This window comes from Mytilus californianus, unplaced genomic scaffold, assembly GCF_021869535.1.
Source record: "Mytilus californianus isolate M0D057914Y unplaced genomic scaffold, xbMytCali1.0.p SCAF_1, whole genome shotgun sequence".
Lineage (NCBI taxonomy): Eukaryota > Metazoa > Mollusca > Bivalvia > Mytilida > Mytilidae > Mytilus > Mytilus californianus.
Window position 1 is genome coordinate 67,012,960 of NW_026262581.1, and position 16,425 is coordinate 67,029,384.

Consider the following 16,425-nt stretch of genomic DNA (forward strand, 5'->3'; position numbering starts at 1 on the left):
GAGGTTGAGCAACATAATCCCAATCAAAAACTGGAGGTGAACACTGGATTGTAAACTACACGTAGTTTGTACCTATCGTCTTTCTACTGAGATGTAAATTTTTATTTTTTATATTTGGATAATACTTAATTATCATTGATCATCACACATGTTCACGTTTGGTAGGTCAAGGTCACGAAATGTTAAATTGGTAAGAACATTAAATTTAACTTTAGAAAACGACTTTGACGCCAATTTTCGAGAAAAACTCGAGATATTGTCGTTATTTTGGGTGATAAGATCAAATATCGTGAATTGTTGAGATATTATCTCGAGTTTTTCTAAAAAATTATCGTCAAAGTCGTTCTATTTGTTTAAATACATTAAACTTCTATCACGACTATTATTTATGTCGATGCTACAAATTGGCATTGGCATAAAAAAACACGATAACTGTATAATTATCTTGACCAATTATCTAGATAAATTATGAAAAAGTTTCATGACTTGTCGAAATAAAATCCTGATAAGTCGTCAAAATACCTGATTCATGTTGACTTATCGAGATAAATTATGTCACTCAGATTTATCTCGATGGCAGAAATAGGCCACCATATTTTGGTGTTATAAATGCGTTAAGATTTATTTTCATCAGCTAGACAGACACATTTTAGGTAAGTTATTAACCAAGACTAGCAATGATCAAATTCGTCAGCTTGAAATCAACCTACACCTTTCTATGAGGGTCTGGATGGGGGTCCTTCAATTCTGTCTTTATTTTTTAGGCATATTTCTCTATTCTTTATCAATTTAGCCAAGGATTTGTATAATCCTTGATTTAGCATACTTTTCTCTATTCTTTATATTTTAGCACCCATTATTCTCTATTCATTAACTTGTGGCCCATTTTTCTCGATTCTTTATATGTTTGGCCCATTTCTATGTAATATTGGACCATTATTCGCTATTCTGTAAATCTCATCCAGACCCTCTTCTATTGCGCATAATATCAGTTTCTGGAATAACTGTCATCCTCCAGGTGCGCTCGGGAACAAACATAATATAGCGACAAAAGATACCAAAACCAACTATGATAAAGTGGAAATTTCATTAGCCACTGAGGGAAGGGTACACACACCGTGGGTATAATTCAACCGGCAAAGTGAGTGGTACTGACTATTTGGAGTCTGGTTCAAGGATAATATATAATGTTTATACAACAATTATTTTTTGGAAATGCACTTATCCACTTTTTCAAAACACGATCTTGACATGGATTACTCTAATAAGTGCATTGACAAGCGAAAGTACTGACATATAATTTTAGCTAATATGTTTAGCCAAATTAAGACGGATTTAGTGCGGATTTGTAATCATTAAAGTATTTCGTCACAAATAAAACATGTTTAAGCCATCCTCGAGTCAGCATCCGTTAATAACAAGGACACAAATATTTTCATATTTTATGATGTTGAGAAGATGATTTTTACTCAGGAATTACTCAAAATCATATATTTCCATTTGTTGTGCATTTCCAGTGTTTCAACTTCAAGTAAGAAATATTCATTTTCATATCCATATATTTATTCAACGTGGCACTTATTAGGAAATAGCACCACTTTTCCTTATTCTTATATTTATAGGAACTATAAAGATGTAGAAGTTTTACTTTTTTATACTGTGAAAGTTTTTTTTTGTATTTTATCTGCAAGTAACCTGATGCAAATTCGTGAAAATATTTACGCTTTCACATGCAGTGATTCTTTTAAGGACTGAATATCATGATTGTATTCCACGTATTACACAACTAATGCACAACAAACCATCTTCAGATGAACAAGCAACTTGAAGGCTTTAGTTTAATCATCTAAAAATTCAATAACCTTAATAAAAAGTTGATTTGCAAAACCTGTAGATCATACATGAGGGTCTTTATGTTTATCCTTATTCTGTACTCTTTATATTTCAACATCCAGTATTCTCTGATTCTTTATGTTTTTTACCTATTTTTCTCTATTCCTTAACTTTTTAGCCCTTTGTTCTGAACATTTTGTCCATTATTCTCTATTCTGTAAACCCCATCCAGACCCTCATACATTGATAGATGGCCACAGCAAAATTATGAATTCGTCGGAAACACTGATAGATGTCCTTTGGAAAAAGAACATTTTCCAATTACAATTTAAGCCCCTACCAAAAAAACAGCAAAAACCAACAGCAACAAACAATAAAACAATTACCTACATTCTGAAGGTAACATGTACGTAAATGTGTAATTTTATAAAATGTTGCATGCAACCAGAGCATATATGACTGTATCTGCGTATAGAATAAAAATTATGAAGACCGTGCGGTTACAAGTACCTATAGTTGTTCACACCCTTGACCCTTGGTCTTTGGAGGATAGTTATTTCATTAACAATCATGCATACCACTTATTCTTATTTTTATATGTGTTAATACTTTCAGAGATATAGCAAACTAAATATCCGAAAACAGTTGTACATATCGCATTAAGTTTCAATGAATTTGTCTTTAAATTGCCATCTCTTAAATGATATTTCATTGCCAAGGAAATTCCCGTTTTCTTAATCATGTAAAATTCATAAGGGTCAACGAACATGTAAAATTCATAAGGGTCAACGAACATGTAAAATTCATAAGGGTCAACGAATTTGTTTTTGTTGTTACTTTTTAGGAATAGATATATAAAAGTTTCAGTTGAAATTAGCGTGATGGCATCTTGCTGCTTCAATGTTTTAGAAACGACACACACGTTTGAATGATTTATATACCAAAGTGAGGTCGGCAACATCAATGTCTCTGTATTTGTTTTCACTCACAGGGTCAAAATCTTTAAGTTGGCAAATCCAATTAAAATTAAATAAATAACCGTTTATATCAAATACTTAAAAAGAGATACGAAAGGGACATTCAAACTCAAAAGTCGGAAACAAACTGACAACGCCATGGCCAAAAAACGAAAAACGATCAAAAGACAAACAACTGTATACAAAACACACCATAGTAAATTAAAGACTGAGCAACACAAACCCCATTAAAACCTGGGTGAAGGGTAAGCAGTACAAACCCGGTGATCAGTCTAATTCGGTCGGTCACATTTGTGACTAGCATGAGATTTCCAGGCTTATGGATGTACCTATAGGTTCAAATTGGTTTACTACAAGTTGCATATTAATCAAGAACAGACTGAAATAAAAACACTCTGTCAAGTTATTTTGGCAGATACGTAAAAATATAGGACTTACGAATCAATATGAATTTTGCCATTTATTGAATTTTAATGGCCGCCGTCAATTTTTTTTCGAATATATTTATTCATAAATTTTCCATCAGGTTTATATAAATTCCCCACAGATTTCTCCAAAGGAGTAAAAAATTATGGCCTATAATTGCAACGTGCTATAGTTTAAACGATTACAAAAAAATGTACTTTGGCTTTCTGTGTCGTTGGCTTGCTGTTTCATCTCAAAAAACATGTTTAACCCCGCCGCATTTTTGCGCCTGTCCCAAGTCAGGAGCCTCTGGCCTTTGTTAGTCTTGTATCATTTTTAATTTTAGTTTCTTGTGTATAATTTGGAGTTTAGTATGACGTCCATTATCACTGAACTAGTATACATATTTGTTTAGGGGCAAGCTGAAGGACGCCTCTGGGAGCGGGAGTTTCTCGCTGCATTGAAGACACCCATTGGTGGCCTTCGGCTGTTGTCTGCTCTATGGTCGGGTTGTTGTCTCTTTGACACATTCCCCATTTCCATTCTCAATTTTATCATTGTTGTATATCTCACGTTTCATGTTATTCATAATCGTATTAAATTTGAGAAAAGCTTGAAGCACATGCCCTAACTGACCTTTCTGCAAAGGTCCCCCAAAACAGTATTAGAAAGGTCAAAATTATATTTCCATAGTTGGGATAGGAAAACAATTCAAAAATATAGAACTTTGAAATGATAATTTTTTATTGCTGTAAAATTTGTTTTTGGTTGTTATGTCCTTTGCAATTTTCTTAATTCTTATCACTATGAAAAAGCCCACATATCAGTATTATTGTAATTTTGGACCCTAAAGCATGTTGTCTTACAGGACCAATCTTTTAGATATGAGGATGTTTTTAATAAACAGTAGCTGAATTTATTAGAGTACTGCGTTCCTTCAATCACCATGTTAGCGTTTACATTCATACTACTATACTTAGATATATGTATGAGTTAGATTCTAATTTGATGTACCATACCCCAGTATTGCAAACAAAGCATACTACAATTAAGTAGTACATGTTATTAATGTAATTTTGTCACAATGGTGAAAGAATGTTAAAACCGCTCTGAACATAGAAAAAAAAATCAACAACTTAACATAAGCACATACGTATGAAACAATTTATAAATATGTATATAAATAGAATGGGGTACTGAATGTTTCCCATGAAGAGAGAAAAAAAAACTTCTTTGGCAAATAAAACTGCAATTTAAAACCAATTACAAAATTAAATATGATTCTAAGAAAAATCAAAAGAAATAATACCCGGACACAATCATTTTAAAATCATAATTGAAAAACGTGTGGGATACGTCATCGCGACAGCAACCCCACAACAAAAAATAACCAAGATGTCTAGTCTACAATATTCAACCAAAGCCAGGTGTCCACACAATATGTAAACTTTTAATCGTGCCGAGTCCATGAATTGATTGATTGATTGATTGTTTTGAGGAAAAAGAGGACGGGATTTTGGTTACGACATTTGTAACATATATATCCGTCGTCATCTGTGAAACTCATGATGGCGTCCGTACAATTTCTGAAGGGACGATTTCAACTTCATTTGGTTTAACAGTTTTTTTGTGAGCAGTAACCCTCTATCAAGGAGATCATGATAGGAAATGCAAGTTTGGGAATATCGTATCAACTGGGAGATGTATGCTCCATATGCAGGCGTTGCTGGAATGTTGCTACATAGAAATGGAAAGATCACATCTGAAATCATCTCTTTTATCTTTAAGTTTTGTTCACAACCGACCATGATTGTCAATTACTAGATGTAAGTCAAGATATGAGACAGACTTAACTGTATCTATTGTATCCTTTATTGCAAGTTCGATGGGATTGATAGTCACCAAACTTTGAATTAGTTAGTGAGAGGACATCATATGTATAGCGGAAAGTGAAATTAAAGGATAATGCAAGCTTCAGTACATTCTTCCAAGAAGCTCATGTATAAAGCCAGCCTCATTTGAATAAAGGAACAAGCTAATTGGCAAGAAGAGGAGCACAGTTGGTTTCATCAGAATACCGATTGCTTGTTGAAAACATGTCCTCCAAAATTTACAAATATGTTGCCAATCTAGAAATCAAGCATCTTGATAATGTCAGTTTTAAGATTTCTAATTTTTTTTTTTACATTATTCCATATGAACAAAATGTGAATCAGCCCTTCATGTTGCTGTTGAAGGGATTTTCATAACATAAATTGCATTTTTTACATGTTTTTGTAAAATTTAGCATCAAAGGACGTCACTAACCAAAATGAATTAATTTTTACCTGAAAGACAATAAATATATACTTATAGATTTGCTTCCAACATTATTTCGGTTTTGGTTTGTATATGTATGAGATTAATACGCAAACGTGCCAAAATTGAGGTGTTTTGTGCTGTCTTCATGCGTTTACAATTTGTTGATATGTTTAGAAATAGTACATAATATTGCTAGAACCTTAAAGTTCATATGCAATCTATGATTCTATGAGTTTAAATTAAGACCAAAAGATCTTTTGAAAATGGCCCTGATGTGAAATAAATAGAGGAAAATGGTCTTACCTCTTTCGTACGAATAAAAATACAATAACATGCAATTGTACAAAAAAAATCGTAAGAGAGGTTTTCAAGAAAACTCTAGTTATAAAGTGTAATTTCTAACTATTTTTACATGCAATCTATACCATTCACACACTTAATTGACTAATTTTTATTCAAAATTATCTCAGCAGTATGAAAGATTAATATATATATATATTATATTTATATATATTTATTTCGATATTCAGATGCAGTTCCACGCACTCTAGTTGCATTTAAGGTTTCATTAAAATCCGAAATTGCTAATTTACGTATCTGTTACCTTGAATTTGTATTACTAAAATAATGACCTGATTGTGATTGTTGCTGTCCACCTATTGCACAATGGTGACTTGACTGTGGTTCTTCTACAGCAGTTGGTTAAAATTCTGACCAGTTGAAGAACAGTTTGATTTGATGAAACAAATTGCAATTTGGTAAGAATTTTGAATGAACTGCAATAGATGGACAGCAACACTAGCAATCAAGTTAATGAAATATCTTAATGAAATTGGTACATTATTCTTTTTTGGGGAATGTTTTAAAAAGCATTTACCGCGCTCTTTTTGATATTAACCGCGTAATTTCATACAAAAAAAAATTGCCCACGGTAAACTCTTTCACAACCATATAATACTATAAATATTAATCAATGCTTGTAATAAAACTCTAATCTATAAAACCGGAAAATTACGATTTTAATTAAGCTCATTTGTTTTGTTTTATTTACTCCTACACATGCACTGAACACTGAAGGTAGCATAATTTATAATAATGTGTTGTTTTTAGTTAATCTTGCGGAAGGTAGAGAGACCAGGCAAAGTTCTACACTCCAAAGAAATGAGAGTGGTTTGGCTGTAGACGGTATATACACGACATGTGCTAGTACAAACCAACAAGATGAAAGAAATCTATTTTGGCAACTAACACTTGCTGAAAACGCCAGCATCACACACATACGCTATGCATACTACTATGGTGAGTTTAGGTACTGAATCAGGGACGGATCCAGGATTTTTAAAAGGGGGGGGGGGGGGGGGGGGGCGTAATTCCAAATTTAAATATATAAAAACTTTTGTAAGGTTTTATGCTAAAACATTATTTATTAAATAGTGAGCAACATGAGATTTGATTATGTTTTGGTTATCAAAAGGGGGCATTACTCCTGAACGGTAAAAGTGACGCCACCCAATTTCGAACTTGATCTGTGATTTGTGGCAATAAGCATTGTGTATAAGCTTTATGACATTTGGTTGAGGCAAACTAAAGTTAGAGAACGGAAACCAATTTTGGGGATCAATTTACGCGACAGACGGACAGACTGGACGGACGGATGGACAAGGGTAACACTTAATTAATGCCTCCTCCGCTACGGCGGGGGCATACAAAGGAGGGTTCATTCCCCAAGCGCCTGTGGTAGCACCTGCCTCATATCATACAGATACATGCATATAATACAGTGTTTTTTTTATTCAAATTCAGATGATCAAGATGTCAAGTATTTACTAAATACCAGAATATATGTATCCAGCTCAAAGGGACTTACTTCTGGACAGCTGTGTTATACGGAAACCAGAAATCCGAATGAAATTGATCCAATTCAAAACAAAGTATTTTGTTTTACACAAGGAACATATCTCACGTATTATAATCCAGATCGTCGTATGAACATCAAACTGTGTGAGGTAGAAGTATATGGTTAGTACAGATATTTAATATAAATATGAATCAATGAGGGTCTGGATACTCCTTAATTTCTGTATTCTAAAATGTTTAGGCCACCTTTCTCTATTCTTTGTATTTTTTGCCCATTATTCTCTATTCTTTATATTTTAGCACCCCATTATTTTCTAATTTTTTTAGCCTATTTTTCTTTTCGTTATTTTTTTATCCATTTTTCTGCAGTATTGGCCAATTATTCTCAATTCTGTAAACCTCATCCAGACCTTCATCAATCCCCTTTATAAATAATAACAAAAATATAAAATAATAATCAATTAACTGATACTTCGAACACCAATAAAATCATAAAAGAACATTGAAACCTTTGGCCAATAATGTATTTGTATGCGTGTCTGACAATGTTTTTTTAAAAAAGAGACGCACTTATTTCAACTGATGGAGAAAATGACAATATTTTGGAATGTGTAAGTGTATGTGAACTGATTCGGTGTTTCTCCGTTTTAACTTCTGTCACAGCGCAAGATGAGATTACATTTATTCATATGTTCATATTCATATCCCCGAAAAGCATCCCTCCCCCAAAAAACAGTTTAGGACATAAAGTAATTTATTTTTTACAGAAGTTGAAATGTTACAAAAACGATACGTAATTCTCAATTTAATAAGCAAACGTTCCATTTCAAAAGGTTGAGCTCAAAACGTTATACCGGTTTTCCTTTCTTTTAGAAATTTTAAAAGTAATAAAAGAACTTAACACAAACTAAATGGAACATTTCAAGATAAAAGACGTACCCCCTCTTCACGATGATTTTACTTTAAAATGATTTATTTTTAATCGGTAACAATTTTGTAAATAAATCGTGTATGAATGCAACACCGTGAACTATGATGTAGCGTTTATCCCACCAATCCTTTTATTTACAGATACTCACATCTCTTTTTAGCTACAGAAAACATGACATGTAACCATATAGATTTTCTTTTATTCTTGTAAAAAACATACTATCCACATTGATTTGTGTCCACACTTGTATTCTTGTAAAAAGGGTATACTGGACGGCAATATTACAACACGTCAATATTTCGTGATTTTGACGTTAACATAAGACGTTACCAAAAGCGACGTCGATATCGTTCTTAACTTCTCTATCTGTTTACCTACAGGCTGCCCGATTGGTCGATATGGAGATGAATGTTCCGACAAATGCAGTTCTAACTGCCTCACCCAGCCTTGTGAACCAGATTTTGGACGATGTACTGACGGATGCAAATCGGGATTTTCAGGAGAGAGATGTACATCTCGTATGTTATGAAAGTAGATAAACTATCAACAATGTAAAATTTGTCCAAACACCATCTAAAATTACTTATTGAGTATAGTGTCTTATTAAAGACATTGTAGTTTGACATTAAACAGAAAAAGCAAAACAAATTTATGTTCATTCATTTAATTTTTTGTCTTTTTCTTGGAATTATGATGAAAACAAATTAAAATTCGTTCTTTTCGTACAATTCAGGTCTATATCGTCTTTGTAAACTGAATAGAAAACATAAAAAATACCTTTAGAAGTAGACTGTCAAGTTATAATTAGAATTAATTGTAAAAAAGTCACATACCAATGCTATTGATTACCGGAAGTGACGAAAGCTAAACTCATGTAGGCAGGATTTTTTTTTTTTTTTTTTATTTTCATCATATTTTTGTTATTGTCATACTTATCTCTTTATTCTTAAAGAAAACACATATCTCTAAATGTATAGAGGTTTTTGTTACAAATTCTATATTCGAAATATTTATACATTGAAGTTTCAAAATTGTGAAGTATTATATTGCCGATATCAGTGTTTCTAAAATAAACAACATCTGGAACTCTCGAATATCAAATGTTAATAAGGCCATACATACATATATGAATAACAATCTTAAAATCAAGAAAGTATGTTTATTTGCAAATACATGAAAATTAAGTAAAAGATAATGCATATTTTAAGGTTTTTCTTGTCGTATAGCACACCGAGGGGTGTCAGGATTGTTCAAATGAAAGACCGACCGTAGGAATATTTCACTTTAGTTTGATCGGTAAAATAGGATGCAAATCTTGGAAATTTTTGCAGAAAATAATATTTTTTGACGGTGTATAAATCAGATAATTCAGAGAAAGACCTATCGTTCTAAAAGGAAATACCTCCATATAGGTAATCTAGTCCTTGATACAAAAAGAAATACGAGAGTACATGCACATACAAGAGGTTGAACATGGAAGACAATACTATGGTATAAAAAACCATAGGTCGAATAATATTTGACAACACCATGGTCAAAAACAGCTACAAACAACAGCCAACAAAACACTACTAAAAACTCAAGCTTGAGCAACACGAACCACACAAAAACCGTGGGGGGGGGGGGGGGGGGAGGGGTGAGCTCAAGTGTTCTGGAATGTAAGCAGTTCATGCTGCACTAGCGGCACACGTTGCATCATCTGAAGGATTTTGTTTTTTACTTACACTGAATTTATACCAACAAAAGGCCCGACCCCTGGTCGCTTTGTGGCAATTAAAGAGTCGAAAATAGAAGTGAATTGCTACAGGTAGTTGAAAAATTGAGGCAAAGTTTTAGCTGGGCTCTGGAGGGTACATTAGGTTGTTAGGGATGCAAGTTGGAAGCTCATCAGGCTAACAAATTCCTTGGTAATCTCGTCAATATTTTTTCAAATGATTATATCGAATATTTGACAAAGACAAAATTCGTGTCCTGTATGTTTTACTAGATATGTTTAGAAATTAGGTATCATTTCTTTTTTTTTCTTAGTGTATAGTATATGAAGTTGTGTGAGGTCGATATGGTATTACTGTTAACTAATTATTCTTTATCTGAATGCAGACACCTCCCCTGCATTCCCTAGATCTACCACTTAACATCATATGCACCGTCTTCTTGTAGAATGTGGTCTTGGGGTTTACGGACCAAACTGTGTATTGACATGCAGTGTAAACTGTCTAAACAATGACTGTGATAGTGTAAATGGAACATGTAAAAATTGTGTCGATGGATTTATGGGAGCAATGTGTGATTTCATGGGACAAGTAACAGATTCGACTGTTTTAATAGGTTCGTAAGAATAACATTATATGGGTCATTTTCAAAAATGTCGAATTTTCAGTACTTGTACACCTTTGCTAAAAAAATAAATAAAAATTGATGGAAAATGCAGTTTAAATGAAAGTTTGTAGGATTTATGAGTCTAAATATTGTTAAAATTAAAATATATTTAAGTCGAATTTTTGCGTAATTTATGTGCGTACAGTGACAGGGTAATATATTTCAAATGATTTTTTCCTCATGCTGTTTTCTGGTTGCCTTGAAATCTGCAAAATGAACTATTTCAGAATCTGTTTTTGATAACTATAACGAAAAATCAAGTTTGTCTTTTATCCTATGTATTAAACATGTTTGCTACAATTTATGTCTATCCTGTTAACTACCGATACTATATCAACCGTTAAATAGTTTGTGCACAAAGCATCCTAAAAAAAATTAGTGTTTATCCTTTTATTCTGCCAATGCTGTTACCAATTAATTTATTAATGACAATATTATATTTGTAAAAAGTGCAGTTATGTGATGGAAACCAAAACCGCAGAAGAAAAACATTTTCACAGCATAAAAAGGTGCATTCATTTCACAACAGCATTCATAAAATGTAGAAATAGTCTATCCGGTTACTATGGCTGCAGTTACTATGTCTGCAGTAACATGATCATAGAAAATGTTTGACTGAAACGTCTTCTTAAAATATATGATTACATATTATTTTTCACATATTGAAATGTTTGGTTATTTGAACTCATTTAAAAGTTACAACGCCTTCATCTTCGCAATTTAGCGCAAACAAAATGCAAAACTGCTATCGGTAACAGGATAGACAAAACGGGTAACAGGTTAAAACTTAATATTTATGGTGATATATCGTTAACGTAAGCTCCAGATAAAAAAATAAAAAAATAAAAACCAAACCAGAATGCGATGAAATTACTTGATGTTGGATTTATTCGAAAGAGAAAAAATACTTAAAATTATGAATAGTAGTAGCTATTTTAGACTTACGTTGCTGGTGCTTACTTTTATAACCTTTGAAAACCAATTTTAGAGTCGTTTTTCGGCACACCATGAAAAATTGTCAAACAATCTATCAATACACAGAATGAAATATATATAGAAGTTTTGTTCTTGAAAACCTCCTTTTAAATATTGGCCATGAAAAACAAGCTTAAACTTTTATCGACACCTATTCTAAATAGCCGAAAATTCTTTTTTAACACGGTAACAGGAGAAAAAATATTCCACAACTTAACAATTAAATGGAGAATGTGTCCATGGGACACAGATGATGCCCCCGCTTGCATATAACGTTATAAAGGGACATAACTAGAGAACTTGATCTGAGGTTTGTGGTAATAAGCATTGGGTATAAGTTTCATAACATTTGGTTGAGGCAAACTGAAGTTAGAGAACAGAAACGAAAAATTCAGCAATTTCCATATTAAAAAGGGTATCTCTAGAACGGTATAAGTGACGCCACCCAAATTCAAACTTGACCTGTGTTTTGTGGTTATAAACATTGTGTACAAGTCTCATAACATTTGTTTGAGGAAAACTGAAGTTAGAGAACGAAAACGAAAAATTCAGCATTTTTTCCATTTGTAAAGGGGCATACCTCAAGAACGGTAAAAGTGACGCCACTCAAATTCAATCTTGATCTGAGTTTTGTGGTAATAGGCATTTTATATAAGTTTCATACCATTTTATTGAGGCAAACTACAGCTAGAGAACGGAAACTAATTTTGGGACGCACGGACGGACGTACAGACGGACAAGGCTAACACTTAATGCCCCTCCGCTGCGGCGGAGACATACAAATGTTTCAATGTATTCTCATATGACACGTTTTTTAAAATGCTGTTCAAAAAGTATTGTTTGTTTTAATTTGCTTATACAGAGGGTGGTTTAAACTAGTTACTTTAATTCAATTTGCACTTTTTTATGCCCCACCTACGATAGTAGAAGGGGCATTATGTTTTCTGGTCTGTGCGTCCGTCCGTTCGTTCGTTCGTCCGTCCGTCCGTCCGTCCGTCTGTCCCGCTTCAGGTTTAAGATTTTAGTCAAGGTAGTTTTTGATGAAGTTGAAGTCCAATCAATGTTCCCTATGATATGATCTTTCTAATTTTAATGCCAACTTAGAGTTTTGAACCCAATTTCACGGTCCGCTGAACATAGAAAATGATAGTGCGAGTGGGGCATCCGTGTACTATGGGCACATTCTTGTTCATTTTGTAAACATGCAATGAACTAATATCATTTAATCCATTCTGTGAAGATTTTCAGTAATTGTTGAAATCTTCTTTATAATGATAAGTATATAATTCAAATTGAACCTTTTGTGTTCAGCGAGCTTTAAGATGGAATGGCGGCCCAGAATATCAAATTATGACAATCCTGCTCCTTATTCCGATCGACAATTTACAAAACGAAGTATTTGTCACTGCTTGACGTTAAGCTAGCAGTTATAAAATTGTCAAAATGATAAATGTATATATTTAATTGGTTGCATTTCAGATCAGTACACAGCTAATACATCACAAACAAAGTACTGGATTGTCATAGCTGTCCTGGCATTGGCTCTGATACTACTTATTGTTATAATAACTTACTTCAAGTTTGGGTCTAGGTAAATGTTAGCATTACATAGTTTGCAATCGTCACTGTATAAAAGAAACGGAAAGATTGTGTCCAAGTATGTATTAGCGTTCCATAATTTGCACTCGTGAAAGACAACAAAATGCATATACAAAGTTTGTGTCTAGGTAAATGTATGTACTCGTCAATGACAAAACTGGTTATTCATCGACTTTTTAATAGCACCTTCTGTCCCTTTTTTGCTTACTATTTTGCGTTTGTGTTGATTTCTAGAAACTATATAAATGAATATTTATATAAAAATAAATTGATAACGGAAATAGTTGAGTCTCTATGCAGCTGTTTCTAAGAAAGTACCGATGGTTGGATAAGAATTGTTAATTCATGAATTTATAACAGTTTCTTCAATGATTGACACGTTTACACCTATATTTATAACATTAATATGCAATGTTAGAAGTTGTCATGTTAAGTTACCACAATAAAAACGTTTGGCAGACGAAATATTCAATTACACATGAATATGATATAAGGAGATGTGGTATATTTGCTTTTAGGTGCAACTATCTAAGAGTTTAAAAAATGTGGATTTAAGAAATTATAGGTCACCATACAGCGTTCAACAATTACCAAACCACAATGTACAGTAAGATATAAAAGGCCCCGACAATAAGTTACATGCCAAAATGTGAAACAATTCAAACGAGAAAAAAAAAAACCAAAACACTACATATAACTTTTGCTTATAAAACGGAACAAAATTTTCTGAAGTCTCGTTTGCTTTATTTTGTGAAGTTTTTATTAAAACGATTGATTTCTAGCTGTAAAGCTAATAATCCATTCCGAAAATGATTATGGAGTGGAAAAGGCAAACTCGACAGAACTTTTTTTTAAAGAGATTTCGATAACGTATTACAATGTTCCTATACTGTTATAAAAAATTACATATATAACCAATATGTCTGCCTGCCTAAATTATTTTTTAGAACGCATAACGTGCGAAAGAAGAATATGTTATGAAAGATCAAATATAGTTGTCTTTTCGCACTTCATAAACTTTTGGGTGAGGTTTTAGTTTACCTCCAGTCAGTATTAAGGCAATTCCTTGCTGTTATACAAGTTTCTTAGATTTGCAAGTGAACATTGTGTACTATGGAGGAAAACATAATTTTCTTTCATTTTGTTTGCTTTTATTGCAGTAGAATTAGAGTAAAGAAGGAAAAAATATCATCAAAGTTAAGTCATGTGTCTTACGAAAACTCTCCTCGTCTTACGCCGCCACAAAACAACACCGTAGATTACGATTCTGTCCAGTACGAAACATTCCAGGAAAAGGGAAACAGAAAATCAAATATGTATGACTTACCAGTGACTAGTATGCCATCACAGCAGGTTGTGAATGCAACAGCAGTAACTAAAACAGGCTTTCACAATAGTAAACAGGGTGTCAACAAACCACCGACACCTAAGAAGCCCATTAAACCTCCAAAGAGTTTAGTAAAAGGTATGATCATCTGTTAAAATAAAATTAGTGAAAAAAATTTGTTTGCAATATTCTTACTTTGAAAGAACTAGTATATCAACTACATCATTCATTAATTTCTTTTTGAGGATCTTTTGTTGTCCCATTAAAAAACCAGATTAGTCCATCTTTTCTATTCATGTAACAAATTTTGAGAATTAATCAAGGGCAAACAACAATGGCAATTCAAGAAGGAATTAAGACAAAAAAATAAGAAACAGTACGGACACAATAATCAAGGGCAAACAACAATGGCAATTCAAGAAGGAATTAAGACAAAAAAAAATAAGAAACAGTACGGACACAACAATGGATTTGTTATACCAAAATTGTATTTATTCATGGGTAGGAAGGACAAAAAGTTTTTTTTTTGTTTTTTTTTTAATTAAAACCTTCGCCAAGTTTGAATATGCCACCCCAAAAACAAAGGATTTTTCGTAAATTTGCTGGCAAGAATCAAAGAGTATATTTTGACATTGAACCAAGTCTTTCTCAAAAGACTATGGTTGCACCTTGAGATAGCACTCAGATCAGATTTTTATCCTGCTGGTTTGGATTAAATCATGCTTTTCACAATTTTCCCAATAACCAAGGTTTTATCATGAAAATGATCAAAAGTTGTGTTTAAGATCAATGTTTAAAAAGGGATATATATGGCCCGAGAAAACAGTTATTTCCGTAGTGCATTTCTCTTAGATAAAAAACCCAAATTAGAGAACATCACACATGCTCTATTAAAAAAATGATTTTCACAGTGTAGTGTACAGCTTTTGGTACAAATTATATCAAAACTATAGAAAAGCCTATCGGCTCTTGCTCAAACTGGACCAAATCACTACTTTACCTAAAAATTCATGCCCCAAATATTGCTTACATAGTAATTTCATCACCTACTTACAATCTTATTTTATGCATAAAATATAAAGAAATAAATTTGGAAGGTTTATGAAAAAAATTGCAAGTTATACACTGTCCGCACTATTTACCAACGCATGTGTCAATACTTCACTTAAAATCATATTTAGGAGATAACTGTGTACTCAGTTTCCACGGTGAAAACATGAATAGTAGTTTGCGATGCACTTTGTTTAACTCGTGAGTTTAAAGTTCGAAATACGGTCATTAAGTGGAGGAATTTGAATATTTTAGAGCCTGCAGTGTTATGCAATGAATATTCGTCATCTATATTTTCTTCTGTATTTTAAAAAAAAAACATGACTATGAAAGCATTTATAATTGGATTTTTTAGACTTTATATCTTATATATTTCCTTTTTTTCATTTCCAGAATTTAGCGGAGCATATGAGGGTCTACAGAGTACAGAACACAAGCATTTTTACGATTCTTTGAATCAGTGACTTATATTTATATTTATATGCCATTTAATGCAGACCCTTATTTATCATTTTAAGTTATGTAGAGATAAGATTTTTAAATGATTATTGATGTTTTAATAAAAGCAAAAACAATCAATCGATTAAATGATTCCCTTTGAAACTCTGCTGTGCTAGTATGTTTTCGATGCAAACTCACATTTTTTTTTTAAATAAAGTTACTGGTGTGACCTATTCGCTGCTCATAATAAGTATGTGTATTACTGGTGTGACATATTCGCTGCTCATAATAAGTATGTGTATTACTGGTGTGACATATTCGCTGCTCATAATAAGTATGTGTATTACTGG

At 32.7% G+C, this 16,425-nt stretch overlaps 1 protein-coding gene across 1 annotated transcript; it reads left to right on the forward strand.

Moving 5' to 3' along the window:
* The first annotated feature begins 1,445 nt into the window (after positions 1-1,445).
* LOC127723118 (multiple epidermal growth factor-like domains protein 11) lies at positions 1,446-16,222 on the forward strand. Its single transcript, XM_052229609.1, has 8 exons — positions 1,446-1,531; positions 6,627-6,815; positions 7,320-7,535; positions 8,685-8,822; positions 10,465-10,632; positions 13,138-13,249; positions 14,418-14,722; positions 16,028-16,222. The coding sequence occupies exons 1-8, from the start codon at positions 1,459-1,461 to the stop codon at positions 16,096-16,098; spliced, it is 1,272 nt and encodes a 423-aa protein (XP_052085569.1). The 5' UTR covers positions 1,446-1,458; the 3' UTR covers positions 16,099-16,222.
* Positions 16,223-16,425: the final 203 nt, after the last annotated feature.